The 19,724-nt window shown below is 38.8% G+C and overlaps 1 protein-coding gene across 3 annotated transcripts in view; it reads left to right on the plus strand.

The window, feature by feature from the left end:
• The first annotated feature begins 580 nt into the window (after positions 1 to 580).
• ANKRD28 (ankyrin repeat domain 28) overlaps positions 581 to 19,724 on the plus strand; it is a 183,179-nt gene continuing 164,035 nt past the window's right edge. For all 3 annotated transcript variants that reach the window (XM_054595438.1, XM_054595441.1, XM_054595440.1), the window contains exon 1: positions 581 to 914. Coding sequence is in view for 1 of the 3 variants with exons in the window: in XM_054595440.1 (XP_054451415.1) it covers positions 888 to 914 (27 nt within the window). In the remaining 2 variants the exon portion in view is untranslated. The remainder of the gene's footprint in view (positions 915 to 19,724) is intronic.

Raw genomic sequence — 19,724 nt, forward strand, 5'->3', positions numbered from 1 at the left:
GTAACCCCTTCTCAGCCCACTCTTTTGGCTCTTTCACCTTCCCCAAACCCAGGGGCGCATTCTCTCTCTCCCTGGAGAGCCCGGTTTGCCCCACTCCCCTAGCCGCTTCCAGTAAGGCTGCAGCCTCCAGGTGCCCATCGCTCACACCCCTTCCGGCCTTTTACCCCATCCCTTCACCCTTCCCTGGCTTTGGGGAGTGTCTGCACTCTACCTCCACGTGCAAGCCAGGGGCCATCACCCCCCGTTCCGGGTAACCCCCCCACCTTCAGCCCTGGGCTCCGCCCACCGCGCCCAGGGCGCGCGCCTAGGAGCACCTGGCCGCCCCTCCCCCGGCTCCGCTCCCCGCCCCTCCACCGCCTAGCCCGCGCCCCAGCTCCGCGCCCACCCCTCGCGGCTTCCTCCTCCCCGCCCCCTCCTCCTCCGGGAGGCGGAGGGGGGGTTGGCCCACAGCGAGCACGGTGGCGTGGCCAATGGGCGCTCGGCTTACTCTGGCCTCTCCCCCGCGCGGCCGCCAATCGCGACGGGCGGTGGTGGTAATATTGTGGAGTGGAGTTTGGATGCCGCCGCTGCCGCGGGCTGGAACGGCGCGGCGCGGGGGCTGCCAGGGTATTTCGGGAAGGGGGCGTGAGGAGGCGGCGGCTGCGTGTGCAGGCAGCTGAGGGAAAGAGAAAGAAAGGAAGGAAGAGGGCGGGGAGTCCTCAAAGGAGGAGGCGGGACCGGCCGAGCTCCTCACCTCTCGGTAGCAGCAGCGGGTGGCTCGGGAGGCGGTGCCGCCCCCTGCCCGCGGACCCCGGAGTGCAGCCGGCCGCCCACCCGCCAGCCCCGGGTAGCGGCCGAGACTACTGGGGCGGGAACGGTGGGCCGGGGCGGCGGCGGAGGCGACCGCCATGGCGTTCCTCAAACTCCGTGACCAGGTAGGTGAGGGGCGGCGGGGAGGGATCGCGCCGACCGGGGAGGAAGGAAGGGGGGGGGCGGGCGGGAGGGCCAACGGTGTGGGCCGCCTGGGCGCCCTCTCGGCGGAGTGGCTGCGAGGAAGGCTGGGTGCAGTCCTGGCGACTGCGTGGAGCCGCTGGGCCGGGGGCCGCCGGCGACCCTCCTGTCAGCGAAGCCTGGGCGGGTTGAAGCCCACGTGCCACTGGGGGACTCGCCGCCGCCGCCGCTGCCGGGAGAGGGGCGGGTCCCGCGCTCGCTGCCTTAGGCGTCCGCGTCCGGCGCGCTGCCGGGTTTGCGCTTTCTCTCTCCTGCCAGGTGAGGCTCGGGCCTAACAGGTGGCTTCCTGCTGCCGGGCGAGAGCGGTGCTGGCGGCCGTGACCTAGGGTCACGACCTTACTCGCCTGTTTGCTTCGTCGGATAGTTCAAGGCTCACTCTCTCCGGGTTAAAGGCGGTTGATTTTTGCCTAGGGACTAGTTATTCAACGTGCAAGTTCCCAGACTTGTTTTCTTTTGACATCTGTGCACCATCTTGGTTACTTTCTTGACTTGGGAAGAGCTGGTCAAAGAATACCTGAAGTGCGGAAAAGAGTAGGACTCTCATGGGCTGGAAAAAATACTTTGTGTCTAGCAGCGACATCGTAACTATTTAAGAATGATTTGTACACCTGGAAACAGGGAAAGATGGGTAACAGGGCTTTCAGGCAATGCAGAGTTTTTCAAACACTTGATTCCTTTAAGGAAAAGGGAAATTAACATGTGAAATTTAACGAGTTGCGGTGGACTTACTTATTAGTGCTGAAAATTTATTTCTACCGTTTATTTTTCTGAACAGAAGAGTTTGAACAGATTCGAGGGGAATGTAACTTGCATGCATCGGGAAACTATTCATAAAGTTTTTACCCCTTTTTAAAAACAATGGGGAAAACTTGAGAGATGTTTTTAATAGTCTCATGAATATTGTACTTTAAATTCTGAATCTAAGTAGTATCATGAATTCTCATTTTCCAAATGAATGTTACTTTACATTTAGGCTGTCATACGTGAATTTTATTATATGCTTAGGCTGATGACTGAACTATCATTTGGTATCAGGAAGGTTTTACTGGTGGTATTAACACCATCAAGAAATTATACTTCGAAAATCTCTCCTGTTTAGCCAAGTTTATACATTGTATTTCAAATTATACAACTGTACTGTCCAATGTGATAACCACTAGCCACATGTGGTGACTTAAATTTATTAAAATAAAGTAAAATAAAAATTGAGTTCCTCGGTTCTGCTAGCTGCATTCCAAGTGCTTAGCAGCCACATGTGATGAATGAACATGGTATGGGACTGCACAGATACAAAATTTCTGATTTATATCGTTGGAAAGTTCTATGGGACAGCACTGTTTAAGAATAACAGTTAAAACATAAACCAATTCCTGCTAATTCCTGTACAGTTAACTCACTTTATATTCTTGATGGGGTGAAACTCAAGATTTAGGTTTGCCACTAGTCTTTACCGATCTTAATGGCACTTCGTGCTTCCATAAGTTATAGTTGAAGTAATGATTGATTTTTGTTTTGTTTCTAGTCTTACACTTTGGGAAAAAGTTTACATTAGGAATTTGGTGAACTCTTAGGAGAGCATCCCATTTTATTCACCATCAGGTTTAAACCAAAATAGGATTGTGTTTTCAGTCGCACATAAAATCCAGTTGCACTGTTGCATGTGTGTATTTAGGAATTGCAATTATGAAGCAATTGTGTTGCTACTCCAGTTTTATATAATATCTATTAATACTCAGTGGTGATGATGGTGTATAAAATGTCACCTATAAACTTGAGAATACTTGGACAAGTGAATGAAGTGGCATGGCTCAGAGGGCAACAAACATTGAAGTTTACCTCTACCTACCAACTAATTGGTTCATCTGGACTCTCTTTTGGGAGACTTTGAGAAATGAGTTTGTTTTTTCCTAGTTTAAAGGGGATAGCTTTTAAAAATTCATCTTATATGTTGGTTTTTTATTAGCTATTAGAAGTGATGGTAAAAATAAAATGGAATACAAATACTATTTTAACATTTCCTATCTATAGCAATAGCAGTTCAGCTAAATGAATTATTTTATTTGGAGGAAAGGAGATCTGGATTAGTACACAGAATTGTAAACCTGGGAAGTACTTGGTACAACATTTAGCTCAATCCTCATTTAAACTTGAGGTAGGAAGTAGATCTTTCTGTGTTTCAGTATTTCCATATTTACCTTGTGTATTGTTTTCTTCTAGCCTTGCAAATACAATCTAATAAATAGAAAATATTAGTTGGTAGGGGTTTTCTTTCTTTGTGCACATAAGGGGGAGGGTGTTTTAGATGGCTGAAACAATTTGTGAGTAAATAAAGCAGTTTGTTTACATATCTAATCAAGAATCTGGATAAGACAACATCCCTCATTTTGTGCCAACACCTAATATGGGGATAAGAAGTTACTACTGTACTATTTTCTATTACTAAATAAAAATAATTTTTAATTATAAATAAAATGAAAATAATTTGTTTTCTGTTTGTAGTAGGGGCATAAACTCTTCCTTTGATTTCTATTCTCTCATTAAAGTGTTTATATAGAATGAATTTGTAACACTTGCAGGGTTTTATTCAGTAGATGTCACTTTCAAGATTTTTATCTTATGCAGTTAATAAAAATGTAATCATACATGACTACATTTAGAAAAAGTTTTAATATTTTCCAGCCTTATTAAGATATTATTGGTGTATAAGTTTGTAACATGTAAGTTTAAGGTCTAAAACATGATCGTTTATTATTTGTATGTATTGTGAAATGGTTAACATGAAATAAGTTAACACCTCTGTCCCCTCACATAATCACCACTTTTTTGTGTGTGGAGATAACATTTAAGTATTGTTTTTTATAGTTACAGTGCTGTACAATAGATCTCCAGAACTTATTTATCGTATAGCTGGAAATTTGTACTCTGACCAGTTTCATGATTATATCAGTAGTAATTCATAATATAACCTAATACGAAAGGTAGATGGTCTTGTTTAGATTAGGGATAATGTACTCACAACTGAAAAGCTAAATGGCAACTGAGTTGAGGCTTCAGTATCTGAAGACAGTAAGGAATGATGGAGATCGTGGCAGATTGGAGCAGGTATATTAGGTGCTGCTCAGCTCTGGGCCATTGTTGTTGTGCAGGTGTGCCTAGTATTTTTAGAACTCCAGTTTTGTTTTGTTTTAGGAAGCCAGAGTTCAATATTCTTATAAAAAAATCTATTTATAAATGTTGGCAGGTTGGTAGTTTTCACGGACAAAAATTTAAAGCCGTGATTTTAAAAGGGGGTTAGTAGAGGAACAGTTGGTAACAGCTAGTTTAGATCAGCTTGTAGAAAAAAAACTACCAAGATTCCTATTAAAAAATAGTTTTCTTTCAGATACAATAGCCCAAATGGCCATAAACTTTTAAAAATTGAGATAAACTGTCCCTTTTAAAATGTGTACAATTCAGTTTTTTGTATATTCACAAACTTGTGCAACCATTACCACTGTCTAATTTCAGAACATTTTTATCACTGAAAAAAGCCATTAACAGTCACTCCTTATTTTCTTTTTCCCCTATTCCTTGGAAGCCACTAATCTACTTTCTGTCTCTATGAATTTGCCTGTTCTGGATATTTCATATATAGAGAATTATACAGTATGTGGTCTTCAGTGGAAGAAGACTTCTTTCATTTAGCATAAAATTTTTAAGGTTCACCATGTTGTAACATGAATTACTTGGTCATAAACTTTATATTATGTTTTTAAAAAGCACTTTTATGTTGTATTATTGCTGCCATTAGTGTTCATATATATATATAATCTGTGATGTTTGTTTTTATTTTCTGAGTTTGTTTTATAGCTGGAGTTAAACTTTGCAGTAGTGCTAAAGGATAATAGCTTTTATACTTTGATTACTTTTGTATAGGAGCCTTCTTTGTGCTCCCTTCTGGGTTAATGGTCAACAGGTAAGGATTCTTGATTTTTTTTTTTTTAAGAGTGTTGGCATATATCAATTAGTAGATACTGGATGGATAAGCATAACTTAACCACTGTTTTGGATAATTAGTAAATTCTTTCCTGATCAAATACTCACTAAGGGTAGAACATTATTTGACTGTCAGTAGGGCAAAAAATAGATGATCCTTGAAAAATCTTATAACTGGGGATACAGAATGTATGAAATACCTAAAAAGAACCTGGTTCCCAGATATTCAGGTATTCCATATTGAGTGTCCCCTAGCGTTGTGTTGGAGACGATAGGAGACACAAGGGTGCAGTACTTAACCATCTCTGTCTGCCCTTAAGAATCTTATTGGCTAGAAAAGGAGAAAGACACACATAAATGCACAAGGACTGAGATACTTCACATGAAAAGGTTTATAGAGGCTGAAGAAAAACATTTGGAGCATACTTTTTGGAAATGTAACATAGTTCAAAAATATGTGTCTTGTGTTTCCTGATTTTTTTTTTTGGAGACCTTTTACAAAATGTAGAGCAGGGAGAGTTCCTTGAGATACAGATAACATGCTTCCGTATTCACAAAGGTTCATATGATCTGTAAAATGCTTCATGGCAAGAGAGGTATTTTATATTCACAGGAACGATTTGTTGAAAGCAACAGTTGTGCAGAAAAGCAACAAGAGGGAACTATGAAGGCAAGCCAGAGAGAGAGGATGATATATCTGCGGTGGGGTAGCGGATCTGATTAGTGTGTGTAGTTGGAAAGGACAGGAGATAGATTAGCTAAATTAACAATGGCTACATTATGAAGAACTTTGAATACAAAGCTAAGAAGTTTGGCCTTGATTGGTAGGTGATGGGAAGTCATAGCTGGGCTTTCTTGAGCTAGGGTCTTCGAAAGGCTTCAGGAAGAATGTGCATGTACGTACTTTTTCTCAAAAAGGTTTGTAACTTTTATTAGATTTTCCGAGGTACCTATGTTACTCAAAAATTAAATAACTACATAGGTTTTAGAAGAGTAGATTCTACAAGACAGACGGGGACACCCAAAATCAGTAAGGTGGCTACTGTTGTAGTTCAGAACATATGTAAAACATTTTAGTACAAACTGAGTATGTTAAATACAAAGCAGAAGTTTGAATGGGAAAGAATGTGTCTTTAAAGGATCCTTATAGTTATATTAATGGCTCACTTGTTTGTACAGTTGAGAGTGTCTTATATTCACATGACAGTTGACAGTTTTTTGTTGTGTAATTCCACTAGGTTAAATTAAACATGAAATTCAGTCAAACATTGATTATGGTAGTAAAAAAAAAAAGAGAGAGAGAGAGCAGATTATCAAGGTAGTTAGAGTTGGGCCTCATTAGATTTCCCAGCATTTTATATTATTTCATTTTTAATTTTCTAGTCCAGTGTAAAATTTATACTCAGTGAATGCACTCAGCCTGAGCTGGAGTCCTGAAAAATGTTCTGTACCTGGAGAATATAGTTTAGGATTGTCTTTTTGTTCTGGATAATGCATCTCTCGTGGACAGTTCACATCAAACCAGTCACACAGTAATACTTCTGATTTAAAGCAAAATAAATGAAATCTCCAGTTATTTAAACCGATAATGTTTTAACATATTACAGTACATTGTATACAATGATTAAATTTCTCAAGTACTTTAGATTTAATTTCTATTCCTACTCCCCAACCCCAGTTCTTATCCTATCAGGTCATTCATCTACCTGCCATATAGGATACTGATTTTTAAAAAAATGTTACCAGCATTCTCTGTGTATATACTGATTGGCATACAAAGTGAAGTCTAGATAGGATTGTTGCCTCTACAACTTTAGTGAAAAGTTCACTTTTGCCTAGTAAATTTAAATTCAAATTCTTAATTAGTAATGGTTTACTGTTTAAATTTATTTACTTTAAACCTAAAGGTGTATCTTTTCTCCTCTTAAGGATATAAGGCCACAGATAATATAGCAAAGTATAATTAAAATTAAAAAGAAAAGTATCAGGAAGCAGTTACTTCTGAAACAAATATTTGTTCCAGAAACTTAGATGAGAGTTATTACCATTGAGTAGTACTACATTTAACTTTATTTTCCATTATCTAAAGTACCCAAAACCCCTCACAAACTTTTTGTTTTATAACAGAAAGTATAAATTAGTCTGGAGAGGCAGCTTTGCCTCTTGTATTAGTTTGATAGCTTTTTCTTTTTTTAAACAGCTTTACTGAGGTATAATTCTCACACCAATTTAAATTGTACAGTTCTGTGAATTTTTAGTATATTTACAGAGCTGTATAAGTATCACCACAATCAGTTTTGGAATATGTTAACACTCCAGAAAAACCTCTTAACCCTAAACCTCTCACTTCCTCTCTAGCCCTAGACAACTACTAATTTGCCTTCTCTCTCTGTATTTGCCTAATTTGCTTAGCATGTTTTGAAGGCTCATTATATTGTAGCATGTATCAGTATTTTTATTGCTGATATAATATTCCCATTGTATCATTCCACCTTTTATTTTTTCACTTAACAGTTGATGGATATTTGGATTATTTCCACTTTGGGGCTAGTGTGAATATTGCTACTCTGAACATTTATGTAAAAGTTGTTGTGTGGCAATAAGTTCTCATTTCTATTGGATGTATACTTAGAAGTGAACTAGCTGGGTCATATGGTAATTCAGTATTAGCCTTTTAAGGAACTGCCAGTTCATCTTCCATAGCAGCTGCACCATTTTGCCTTCCCACCAGCACTGTGTGAGAGTTCCAACTTCATATTATCTTTTTAAAACATTTTATTATAGTCATCCTAGTGTGTATGAAGTGGTATCTCCTTGTGGTTTTGACTGCATTTTCCTGATGGCTAATGATGTCAAGTATCTTTTTGATCCTTTATCCGTTTTTTAATTGAGCTACTTGTCTTCTTATTACTGAGTTGTAGGAGTTTTTAAAATATATTTTAGGTGCAAGTCCCTTAGCAAAAAATATATGACGTGCAGGTCTTTTCTCCCATTCTGTAGATTGTCTTTCCACTTTCTTGGTGGTATTTTTTGAAGCATGAAAGCTTTTAGTTATTAGTGACTCCTAGGGTTTTCACTCGAGGGCGGAGGTGGATAAGGCATGCAAGAAGAGGAGCTGGTTTGAGGGTAAGGTGAATTCACGTCTGGCCATAATAAGGTCTTAGTGGGACATTTAAATGGAGAAGTGTTGTTATAGTAAGCAGTTAAATGTGAGGCTGGGCTTGGGGGAAAAGTGTTCTTAGTGGTAACTGAAGTGAATGAGGTCACTCAGGGAATGAGAACAGCTCATGGCCAAGGAAAATATAATGGAGAATATGAAATAAGTGGAGGAAAGGAAGCCTGAGAAAAAGATAGCAGAATTAGGAAGAGAGCCATGAGAGACTGTCACAGGCCAAGGAGGGAAGAATTTCCCAAATGACACCTTTGTTGTCTTAGGCACAAAGGCTCATTTTTTTCATCACTTTTTAGTTTTCCTTTTATCCATCACATTGTTTTAAACTTTTCCCTGGAAATCTTTTTTTTCTGTTTGTTCCAAACTCTTTACTTTGTAAGCCAGTAATTCCTAGTTTGGGCATACATTAGAATCACTCGGCTAGCTTAAATACAAATTTTTGGTGTCCTTTTAGATCTGAATGAGGATCACTTGGGATAATGCCCCAGAAACTGTATTTTGAAAACCTCTTGTAAAGACTGCCTTGCTCTTCACCAAGCTTGTTTTCTTTTTTCTAAGATCTCAACACACTTATATATTTATTTACCATCCCCTCTTGCATTTGGGGATGGCCATATGATTGAGTTTGGCCATAGGAAATTAAGCAGGGAAGTGTTGAGTGTTTCTTTAGCCCTGACCAGTACAATCTCCTTTTGAGCAGTGCTCTCTTTCCTTCACCTGCTTGTTGTGTATTGTCTGCCAGAGCAACTTTGGAAATGATGGGCCAAGAGAGCTGATCCTCTGTCAGCCTGGGTCGTCTCCAGCCTCCTCATGCCCCCAGATGATCATTAACATGGATTTTTGGACTTCGTGTAAGCATGAAATAAAAATAAACTGTTATATTATGTCATAGTTGAGGGCTTTATCTATTATAACATCTCTGTCTTTAATCAATATAACTTTTTAGATTGTTTGCAAATTCTGTTTTGGGAACCATTGCCTTTAGTTTGTATAGGTTAGTCTTCAGTTGTTGACTTTTAGACCTTATATATAAATACTGTAGGTTTTTTGGTAATATTCCTGGAGATGGTTATAATAAACATCACATTTATCTTACTAAGCAACAAACATATGTATGCTTACTACCTCTTGGTTCTTGATACTGCGATACATCTTTATATGAAACAGGGTCTCTGCTTTTTAGTATGGGATAAATGGAATTAGATAAGGGCAATTATCTTACCTGTGCTTTGAGATCTTAATATAGAAATGGCTAATTGAACCCAGTGCTAGAGTTGGGGCCCCTATTTTAATGGGATTTTATTTATGTTCCTTCTGTGATACTGTTTTCTCTCATCCTTAGTGGGGAAAACCATACATACTCTTGTTTAAAATCCTTTAGAGCAGTGGTCCCCAAGCTTTTTGGCACCAGGAACCGGTTTTATTGAGACAATTTTTCCACAGACTGGAGTCAGGGGAATGTTTCAGGATGATTCAAGCGCATTGCATTCAAGCCCACCTCTTGCTATGTGGCCAGGTTCCTAACAGGCCTGGCCTGGTACCAGTCTGTGACCCAGGGGTTGGGGATCCCTGCTTTATAGGACTAAAAACTACATTTTTGGTAGATTTGTGTTACATGAGGGTATTTTGCTTACACCTGTGTTTTTTCTTAACCTCTACCACCAGGGGAAAAAATTGAATACTATAGGAGAATATTAGTCTTGATATAGATTATATTATTAAACTTTTCCTGTAGTTAACTAAAGGTGTTTTTCTTTAGTTTTTTTTTGGGGGGGGGAGGATATCTTATTGATTGCATTTTTCTCTCTCCATTTTCCTTTTGAGGGAACTTTTGGATTAGAAACAGTAAAAGTAAGGAAGAACTCACTACCTTTAGTATTATATTCTTATTAGTGTAAATTAGAATAAAAATCAGATAATTCAAATAGGACTTTAGAAGATTGTATGTAGATAGGCAAAAGGAAGCTTATATATGGCTCTGAGTGGTGAGAGGTATCCCTCACTTTTTAGAAAAAGTTTTTTAAATTTATTTTTCAGAGAGAGGGAAAGGGAGGGGGAAAAAGGAGAAAAACATCGATGTGTGATTGGTTGCCTCTCACACAACCCTCACTGGGGATCTGGCCCACAATCCAGGCATGTTCCCTGACCAGGAATCAAACCAGTGACCTTTCAGTTCACCGGCTGGCACTCAGTCCACTGAGCCACACCAGCCAGGGCTTCCTCACTTTTTAAAAGCTTACATGCTAAGCAGTGTGTAGTTACAGAGTGTCAGACTGTGTCATGCCAAGAGGGAGAAGAGTTTATAATTCTCCCTGGGAGAACTATAAACAACTAGGCAAGCAACAACCACAAGCTGGAGAAATGGAGTTAGTTGCCCTTGAATGTTAACAACACCTGGCTTTTAAGGGATGTAAAAAGCACGCTACAGCATCAAGGATGAGCCCTGGAGTTGAAGTGCAGTGAATAGTTTAGAATAGTAAGTGTAATATTAGTTGGAGAGTTCCAATAAGTAGCCAAATCCAAGATAGAGGCAGGTTGTTAATAACTAGCTTGTCTGTGAGGGCTTGAATGATACAAGTAGAAAAGATAACTGGACTCAAGAGACTTCAATAGATGAGCTAAGGGGCTGTAACCTTTTAGACATTTTCATTTGATACTGTAACAGGGACATTGAGAGGGAAACTTGGAATAAAACAAGTTATCCTTCAGTTTATCTTGTATCATAATCTGAACTTCTAAATGTGACCTTCACTTAAATTTAGATGTACCAACTGCTTATTACCTATAATCAATAAAAAATACATGGATTATTTTGCATGTCCTGGTGTATTACTGATTTTAGGTCCCCCTGTGTTTTGGCTGTTAAATTATTGCTTTTGAAATGTCTCTAATCACCTATTTATAGTTCCTTACTAGCAGTGTTCCACCTTTTAAAACATCCAGATTCTATTATAAAGTCAAATAAACTTTTTACCTTCTCACCTAGTTTCTTCAGCATCTTGGAGCCATAGTCTTGAACTTGGAATTTCTTATCTCTGACCATACCTTCTCTCATTGTTGGTTTCACCCACTTCTTCACCCACAGTGAACCTGAACTTTGCTGTATTGAAACCTGTTTTACCTCGTCTGCTAGGTTCAGATTGCTCATACACTGACCTCTTGAGAAACCTTGACCTCCTGATTTGAGCAGTATTGGTTAGGATAGTGTTTTCTGAAGCATGGAACAGCTTTCCTACTGGTGTGTTTCTTGAGATTTTGTGTGGGTGACTTTTCTGCTTCGATTAACAGATGTTGACTTGACACCACTTGTCTCCAGTCCAGAGTTCAGAGCGTAGCGTGGTATCCTGCTTCATGCTCTCTTCCTCTCACCTGTTTTCGTGGGGGCTCCTGGCTCACTCCATGGCAGCCTTTCATACTTACTATTCTGTAAGTTCACTCTTCATTTTGTCCTCTTTAATACTGAATGCTCTTTCCTTCAGCTGTCACCCTACCCCTGTCCATCTTTCTGCTTTTATTTCTGCTTTTCCACCTCAGCCTCCTTTCTTTCAGTCTTTTTTACCCAACATCTTGAGCTTCAACTCCTAACTTCTAAACACTGCCAGTATTTTAAGTTTCATCTCAGTCTTCTATCTTTTGCTGTTCTTTTTATTCCCATCCCCTTCTCAGACTCTACTGCTTCCTCAGCAAGCCCTGTTTCTCAGTGGAAGCTTTACCTGCAGTTCCTCCCTTTGATGCTGTAATGTCAGTCTTTTATCCTTATTCTCTACCTCTTTTACTTCTGTCTGTTGACCTTAAACAAATGGCCATGTATTTCTCCAGCAAAATGTGTTTATTCAGCAACAACAAAGAATTATGGTTGAGGACATGCAGTCTAATGGTGAAGCACAGGGAAGTACAGAGAACAGAGGAGAGAAACCTTGGAAAGAAAAGTTTAGAGGGGTCATTGTATACAAAGAGTACATTGGCAGAAACGGGGAGTTCAAAGTTTAGTGGCTTTTCATTGGTTGAGCATCTAAGGAGAAGATCCTCCTTGCTGCTGGAGCAGTAGAATAGAAAAGCATCTTTCTGTTGCTTGAAAGATGAAAAGTTGAGATGAAAAGTATGTCTCATCCTGTGGGGTAATTGACTCTGAGTGACAGGGCCGTAGAGTTTCCCCTACAGGCCCTTCTAACTACACTTTAAGGTGTATGTCTATTTTCTTCAAATTAAGGCAGTTTCCATTATTTTTTCCAAATGTGTTTTCAATTTCTTGATCTTACTTCTCCTCCTGGTACCCTTATGATTCAAGTATTCACCAGTCTTCATATATCATTAGTCCCAATATTACCCTTCCAGGTTATAGCTCGATTTTTACCTGTGGCTTTATTAGACAAGAGAAGCAAATGATCTAAAGAAAATGTTAAGTAAATTATAGTGGATGTCATACATGGATGTGGCAAACAATTATGATAATCTTAATTGAATGTCTGAAATGGTGGAGCATGTACTTTTAATTCTGACTTATTAATTTATCACCTTTATGACCTTGGGCAAGTTATTTCACTCAGGTTTTGAGTTTCCTCATCTAGAAGAGGGAAGTGATAGTGTCTGTCTCCAAGAGTTGTTGAATTAAATGAGGGCACGTGGAAGTTCTGACACATAGTTGGCACTTGCTAAATGGTAGATGCTAATGCATTGGAAAGGACTTTGGGTTGAGAGATCTGGGCAGCTCTGCTGCTATCTCATTGTATGACCTTGGCCAAAGAAACTAAAATCTGAGCCTGAGTTTTTTATAAACATCTTTATTGAGTATAATTCACATACCACAAAATCTACCTATTTCAAATGTGCAATTCAGTGGTGTTATTATTTTTATTAAGTTCACAGGGTTGTACAATGATCACCACAGTCTCATTTTGCAACATTTTTATCACCTTGAAAAGAAGCTCCCCGCTTCTCATTAGCAGTCACTCCCATGCCTCTTAACCATCCCATCCTCCTCCAACTTTTCCCTCAGTCTTAGGCAACTAACTACTAATCTGCTTCCTATCTGTAAGTATTTGCCTGTTCTGGACACTTGTAAATGGAATCATATAATATGTGGTCTTTTATGATGGGCTTCTTTTACTTAGAAGGTTTTCAAAGTTTATTCATACTTCAGCATGTATCAGAACTTTATTTTGCCAGAAAATACTCCATTGTATGGACATACCATATTTGGTTTATCCATTCATCTCGTGATGGCTATTGGATTGTTTGCACATTCTGCATATTTTTAATCTGTAAAATGGGCAGGATGATGTCTTCATTGGATTGTGAGACTGTTATAGTGTCCAGTATACAGTAGTTGCTTAGTAAATGATTATTTACCCAAACAATTTAAACTATATACCCTTGACTTTTCAGTCACCCTATGGATTACTTCTTCCATGTGTATTTTCTGTTTCAGCTCTGGGACCACTGAAAATTGGTGAAGAAAGTAATGAATCCAAGCTGAATATACTCCAGTTTTCTGATGTCTAACTTCAGTTACATCCTCATGGCTATTTAACAGTCCTTAATCATATCTTTGATGTACCCATTAATCTTTCATTTCCTTTCTCCATTTTAACATATAGTAGTATCTCCTAATTTACTTAGAAAAGGGAAGCCTACCTACCCATGTAAGCTTTCTTATTGACCCTCTTATTGCAAATCATTTATTTCCACTCTTTTCTTTATGTTTCTCTTTTTCTTATTTTGCCTCAGAGGAATAAATATACATTTTTCTGACTGTTCTACTGTACTCCAAATCATATCCTCATCTAAAATTTAGATGTGTTATTTTTATTTTTCTCATTTTTATTTTTTTCTCCCCACTCCCACTCATTATTATATATTGGTGTCTGGATGGACACTACCTATTAATCAAGATTCTAATACTCAGATTGGGCAAAACCAGGTAAGCGACACCCATTACAGACAACCTTAACGAGGCTTATTTCTGTTTGGGTATGCTATATAACTTTTAAAATATGTTTCAGTGTAAAGCAGTAAATAAAAATTGTTTGAGTTAAATTTCTCTGGATGGAATAGTGAAAACATTTTCCTTTCCATTGTGATAATGTTAAGGCTAACTATATGTAATATTCAGAAAGAAAATGAAGATTTTTTTTTTCATGTATCTTTTTATTATGAATCCTAGAGACAGATCTGACTTATCCTGCAGGTGGCCTTCTCTCTGAACCATATTGAATCTAAAATGTGCTGAATTTGTATGGCTTTCATTGGTTCTGTATTCCTATGTGCCTAACCACCTTGTCAGAAAAACTTCTTTTTTACCCAATTCAGGCCTCTCCAGGTACATTTTCTATGGTGTTGTCTGCAAAGATTCTGTATAGCTAGTTGATCAGCCTTTCAAGTTGGATTCAGGAAACTGATTGGGTTGACCAGTGCCTCTTTTCTTTCTTTCTTTCTTTTTTTTTTTTAAACAGTTTAGTGAGATATAGTATTCATGTCTTACAGTTCACCTGCTTTTAGATTATAGGTCAATTATTTCAGTACACTTAAAGAGCTATGCACCAATCACCACAATCTGGCTTTCAGAACATTTCCATCACCCAAAAAGATACCTATATTGGAAAACTGCAGTTCTCCTGTTTCTTTTTTGTTCGCACACTACCACACTCACCACACCTGACACTACCTACCTGGAGATAGCATCAGATCACACATATTAAGAGTTTAGTCCTACAAGACTGTCCACTGCCTACAGAAGCCAATCACAAGTCCAGGTTATCACCTGTGTTTATGACCGACTATAAATTGGAGGCTACTGATTATTTTACTGGAGTGGCTTATAGAACTCAGAAAAACATTTTAGCAGATTACTGGTTTGTTACTGAAGGATTACATTCTGGAACAGGAGAAGAGGGCAAGGTGTGTGGGAGGGGGCATGAAGCTTCCATGTCCTCAGGGCACCACTCTCTCAAGTGTCCGTGTGTTCACCACCTGGGAAGCTCTCTGAACCCTATCCTTTAAAATTTTGGTGGAGGCTTCATTATATATGCATGATTGATTATTTCATTAGCCTATTTCATTAGCCTCTGGTACTTTCACTGAACTCCAGTCGCTCTCCCCTCCCTGAAGGTCAGGGCGGGATGGAACTGAAAGTTTAAACCCTGTAATCACTTGGTTGGTTCTCCTGGCAACGAGCCTCCATTCTTAGGTGTTTTCCAAAAGTAACTTCATTAATATAACAAGACACCTTTATTGGTCTCATCACAGGAAACTCCAAGGGTTTTAGGAACTCTGTCCCAGAAAGAAGGATGAAGACGAAATATATATTTGTAATTAAAAATCACAATATTATACAATACCTCATAACTATTTTGCACTCACTCCTGGTCTCACTTTCTGCACCAGGCAACCACTGATGAGTGGTTTGTCTATAGATTTACCTTTTCTGGATATTTCATGTAAATGGAATCATATAACCCTCGGGCCCAGGAGTCCCCAACCCTTGGGCCACTTTTATTATAAAATGTCCCTCTTGGCTGTGTAACATTTATTTTTTTAACTTAAACTATTTTGTCAGATATTAATGTACAGGGTGGGGCAAAAGTACATTTAGAGTTGTGAGTAAACAAAACACGGAGTTTATTCTTGTATTATTATTTATCTGCTATATGAACAAGTGTAAACCTACTTTACTCCAGGTCTCTGATGGTTATTTGCATGCTCTATCTTTTTCCATCCTTTCAACCTTTTTGTATCTGGGAATCTAAAGTGTCTCTTATAGGTAGCATATAGCTGGGTCTTCCTTTTTTAATCTAGTCTAACAATCTTTCTTTTTTAATGAAGTGTTTAATCCTGTCCTATTTAATGTTATTTTTTAAAATGGTTGGATTTACATCTCCCACTTGTTCTTTGTTTTCTTTAATACCTGTTGTCTTATGTTTTGTTCCTCTGTTCCTCTTTTTTCAACTTTTATTTTTTTATAGATTTAATTTTTTAAAATTACATTTTTCTTAATGTTTGTTCTTGGGATTACAACATGTATCTGAATTTATCACAGACTACTTCAGATTAATACTACTAATGCCCCAGTACTGCTCCATTTCCTCCTCTCTTCTTTGTGCTCTTATTGCCATCTATATTATGTTCATTTGTGTAATAAACCCAGCAATATAGTGTTTTAATTACTGTTTTAAACAATGTATGTCTTTGTTTCATTTTTTAAAATATATTATATTGATTTTGCTATTATAGTTGTCCCAGTTTTTCCCCCATCGCCCCTCTCCACCCAGTCCCCCTATTCCCTCTAGCATTCCCCTCCCCCCGCCCCCAAGTTGATATCCATGAGTCATGCATATAAGTTCTTTGGCTTCTCCATTTCCTATACTGTTCTTAGCATCCCCCTGTCTATTTTGTACCTACCAATATGTGCTTCTTAATCCCTGCACCTTTTCCCCCATTCTCTTGCTTCCCCTGCCCAACTGATAATCCTTCAAACAATCTCTGTATCTATGATTCTTTTCGTGTTCTGCTCGTTATTTAGATTCAGTTGTTGACAGTTGTGAATTTATTGCCATTTTAATGTTCATAGTTTTGATCTTTTTTTCCCTTATATAATTCCTCTTTAGCATTTCATATAATAATGGCTTGGTGATGATGAACTCCTTTAGCTTTACCTTGTCTGAGAAGCACTTTATCTGCCCTTCCATTCTAAATGATAGCTTTGCTGGGTAGAGTAATCTACATTGTAGGTCCTTGCTTTTCATCCCTTTGAGTACTTCTTGCCAGTCCCTTCTTGCCTGCAAAGTTTCTTTTGATAAATCAGCTGACAGTCTTATGGAAACTCCTTTGTAGGCAACACTCTGCTTTTCTTTTGCTGCTTTTAAGATTTTCTTTTTATCTTTAACATTTGGCGTTTTAATTATGATGAGTTTTGGTGTGATCCTCTTGGGTCCTACTTGTTTGGGACTCTCTGTTCTTCCTGGACTTGTATGTCTATTTTCTTCAAATTAAGGCAGTTTCCATTATTTTTTCCAAATACGCTTTCAATTTCTTGATCTTCTCCTGGTACCCTTGTGATTCAAGTGTTGGTATGTTTATAGATGTCCCAGAGGCTCTTCACCCTATCTTAATTTTTTTAAATTCTTTTTTCTTCTTGCTGTTCTGATTGAATTTTTTCTTCCTTATGTTCCAAATCATTGATTTGATTCTTGGCTTCATCCCCTTCACTGTTGGTCCCTATAGTTTTTTCTTTATTTTACTTAATGTAACCTTCATTTCTGTCTGGCTATTTCTTATGCTGTTGAAGTACCCAATGAGTTCCTGGAGCATCCTGATAACCATTGTTTTGGACTCTGCATCTGATAGGTTGCCTGTCTCCTTTTCATTTAGTTCTTTTTTTTCGAGTTTTGTTCTGTTCTTTCATTTGCACCATATTTCTTTGACTTCTCAATTTGGCAGCCTCCTGGTGTTTGTTTCTGCATATTAGTTAGAGCTTCTTTGACTCCCTCTCTTAGAAAAGGCACCTATGTATTGTGTGGAGATTGCTATAGTGGGTACACGCATGTCGCCACTCTGTAGCTCTGTGTGAGGGAGGGTTTGGAGAGGGGACAGTGCCGCTGCCTGGCCTCTGGAGTTTTCCGGGGAAGGAAGCTGACTCCTGGCATCAGCCCTGTCGCCATCACTTCAGTTTCTCCCCATATGCTACTGGTGCCCTTCTAGCTGTTGTTCTGGTGCTGAATCCCAGAGGGTGTGAGTCTGCACAAGTCCTAAATTATTTGCGGGTCCTTTAAGAGGAGTCTATTGAGAATCCTGAAGTTTCTTCCCCTACCCTAACGCCCACTGGCTTGTACAGTGAGGCGTGATGGGGACTTACCTTCCTGATGCTAGAACCCTGGACTGGGTGGTCTGGTCTGGGCGTGGGATCTCTAGTTCCTGAGGTATACCTCCCAATTTTTACACACCCTACATGGATGTGGCACTGCCCATTCTCCGCACCTCTCCACCCCTCACCACGCATTTCTTCCCGTCCTAACCTTCCGGATATATGTGGCTTCTTTAAATTTTTGGTTGTCAGACTTCCATACCACTCGATTTTCTGACAGTTCCAGGTGAAATTTGTTTTGTAGTCTACTCTGTAAGTTTTGCTGTAGTTGTACATGGAGGTGAGGCGTGTTTCCTTATGCCTCCATCTTGACTGGAAGTTTAAACAATGTATGTCCTTTAAAAAGGAGGAGAAAGGAGAGAAATATTTATGGTCTTTTATATTAACCAAAATGCTTACCATTTCTGATACTTTATTTCTTCTTGTGGATTTAGGTTACAATAGGTATCATATCCTCCCTCTATTGTAGCTCCATTCTCCCACCCCCCCTTTTTTTTGCTATTACTCTTATATATTATATCTTTATGTTATATGCCTAAACTTGTTTTAGGCAGTTGCCTTTTAAATCGAGGTAAAAAAGTGAAAAATATATTTACAGTCTTATATTATCATTTTTTCTTTACCTGTACTTACTTTTGCCAGTGTTATTTTTTTTCATGTAGATTTCAGTTATCTGGTGTCACTTATTTTTTCATCCTGAAGAACTTCTTTTCATCTCTTGCTCCTGAAGAATACATGTTAGAGTTAGTGAGCCTCCTCCCATCTTCTCAATTAGGGATCATGTGCTTTATGATTGTATACATGGTAATAGTTGAGTGAGGATTGAGAAGGGATGGCAGGAGATGAGGCTGGGGCAAAGTATGTAAAGGCCAGTTCCCAGGGTATCTTGGGTTCTGTGCTATGGGATTTGGACCTCATCGCTGTGGGGAGCAACCATTGGAAAATTTTATGCAGAATTCTGGCATTGTATTTGAGCCGTGAGGAAAGAACTTTGAAAGACTGGATTCTGAATGCTTTTTTAGCAATGGCAGGCTCTAAGAAGAAGGTGAATCTGCCTTTTTCTCTGAAATTCCTTCTTTGTGCTTTGGGCAATTAAAAGATGTTTGTATCAGAGTAGTGAATCCCTTGCTGGCATAAAATATTTACAAAGTTATACAACTTGTTGAATGGAGCTGTCTGAAGTTTGTGAAACAACAGTTTGAGAAACACTGTCATAGGATAAATAGATTGCTTACTGTTTGTGTATATGGGATGGGGTGTGTATTGAAACTTAAATAAACATCTTTCAGCAGCCGACCTTCTAATTTTTTTTTTTAATTCTTAAAGGCTGGTTGTACCTTTCAGTAATTTTGATATGGCAGAGAAGTGTTTGATTGTTTTATTTGGTACTCACTACTCTTTTTTTAACCATAGAAAGAATATATATATATATATAAGAGGTTTTGTTTGGCTTCCTAGGAAAAATTGAAGAGCAGAGACCTTATTTACTCCAGGTTTTTGTCACCTACCAGTTTTTTACAGAAATATAAAATGAAAGGAAAAAAGCCGCCTCCTCCAGTCTTGCCAGATTTTGTTGTAAACAATCCTTGTGATTTTCAACTTGTCAATGGATGTTTTTCCTTTGAGTAACTTGCTGCAGGAGATGACCTTGTTTCTGTACCACTCTCATAATTTGCTGCCTACTCTTGCCTGTAGGAGTGCAGGAGCTCTTTTATTCATTATTCATAA

The sequence above is a fragment of the Pteronotus mesoamericanus genome, unplaced genomic scaffold (genome assembly GCF_021234165.1).
Source record: "Pteronotus mesoamericanus isolate MK-2021 breed Mesoamerican mustached bat unplaced genomic scaffold, CSHL_Meso_final scaffold_54, whole genome shotgun sequence".
Classification (NCBI taxonomy): domain Eukaryota; kingdom Metazoa; phylum Chordata; class Mammalia; order Chiroptera; family Mormoopidae; genus Pteronotus; species Pteronotus mesoamericanus.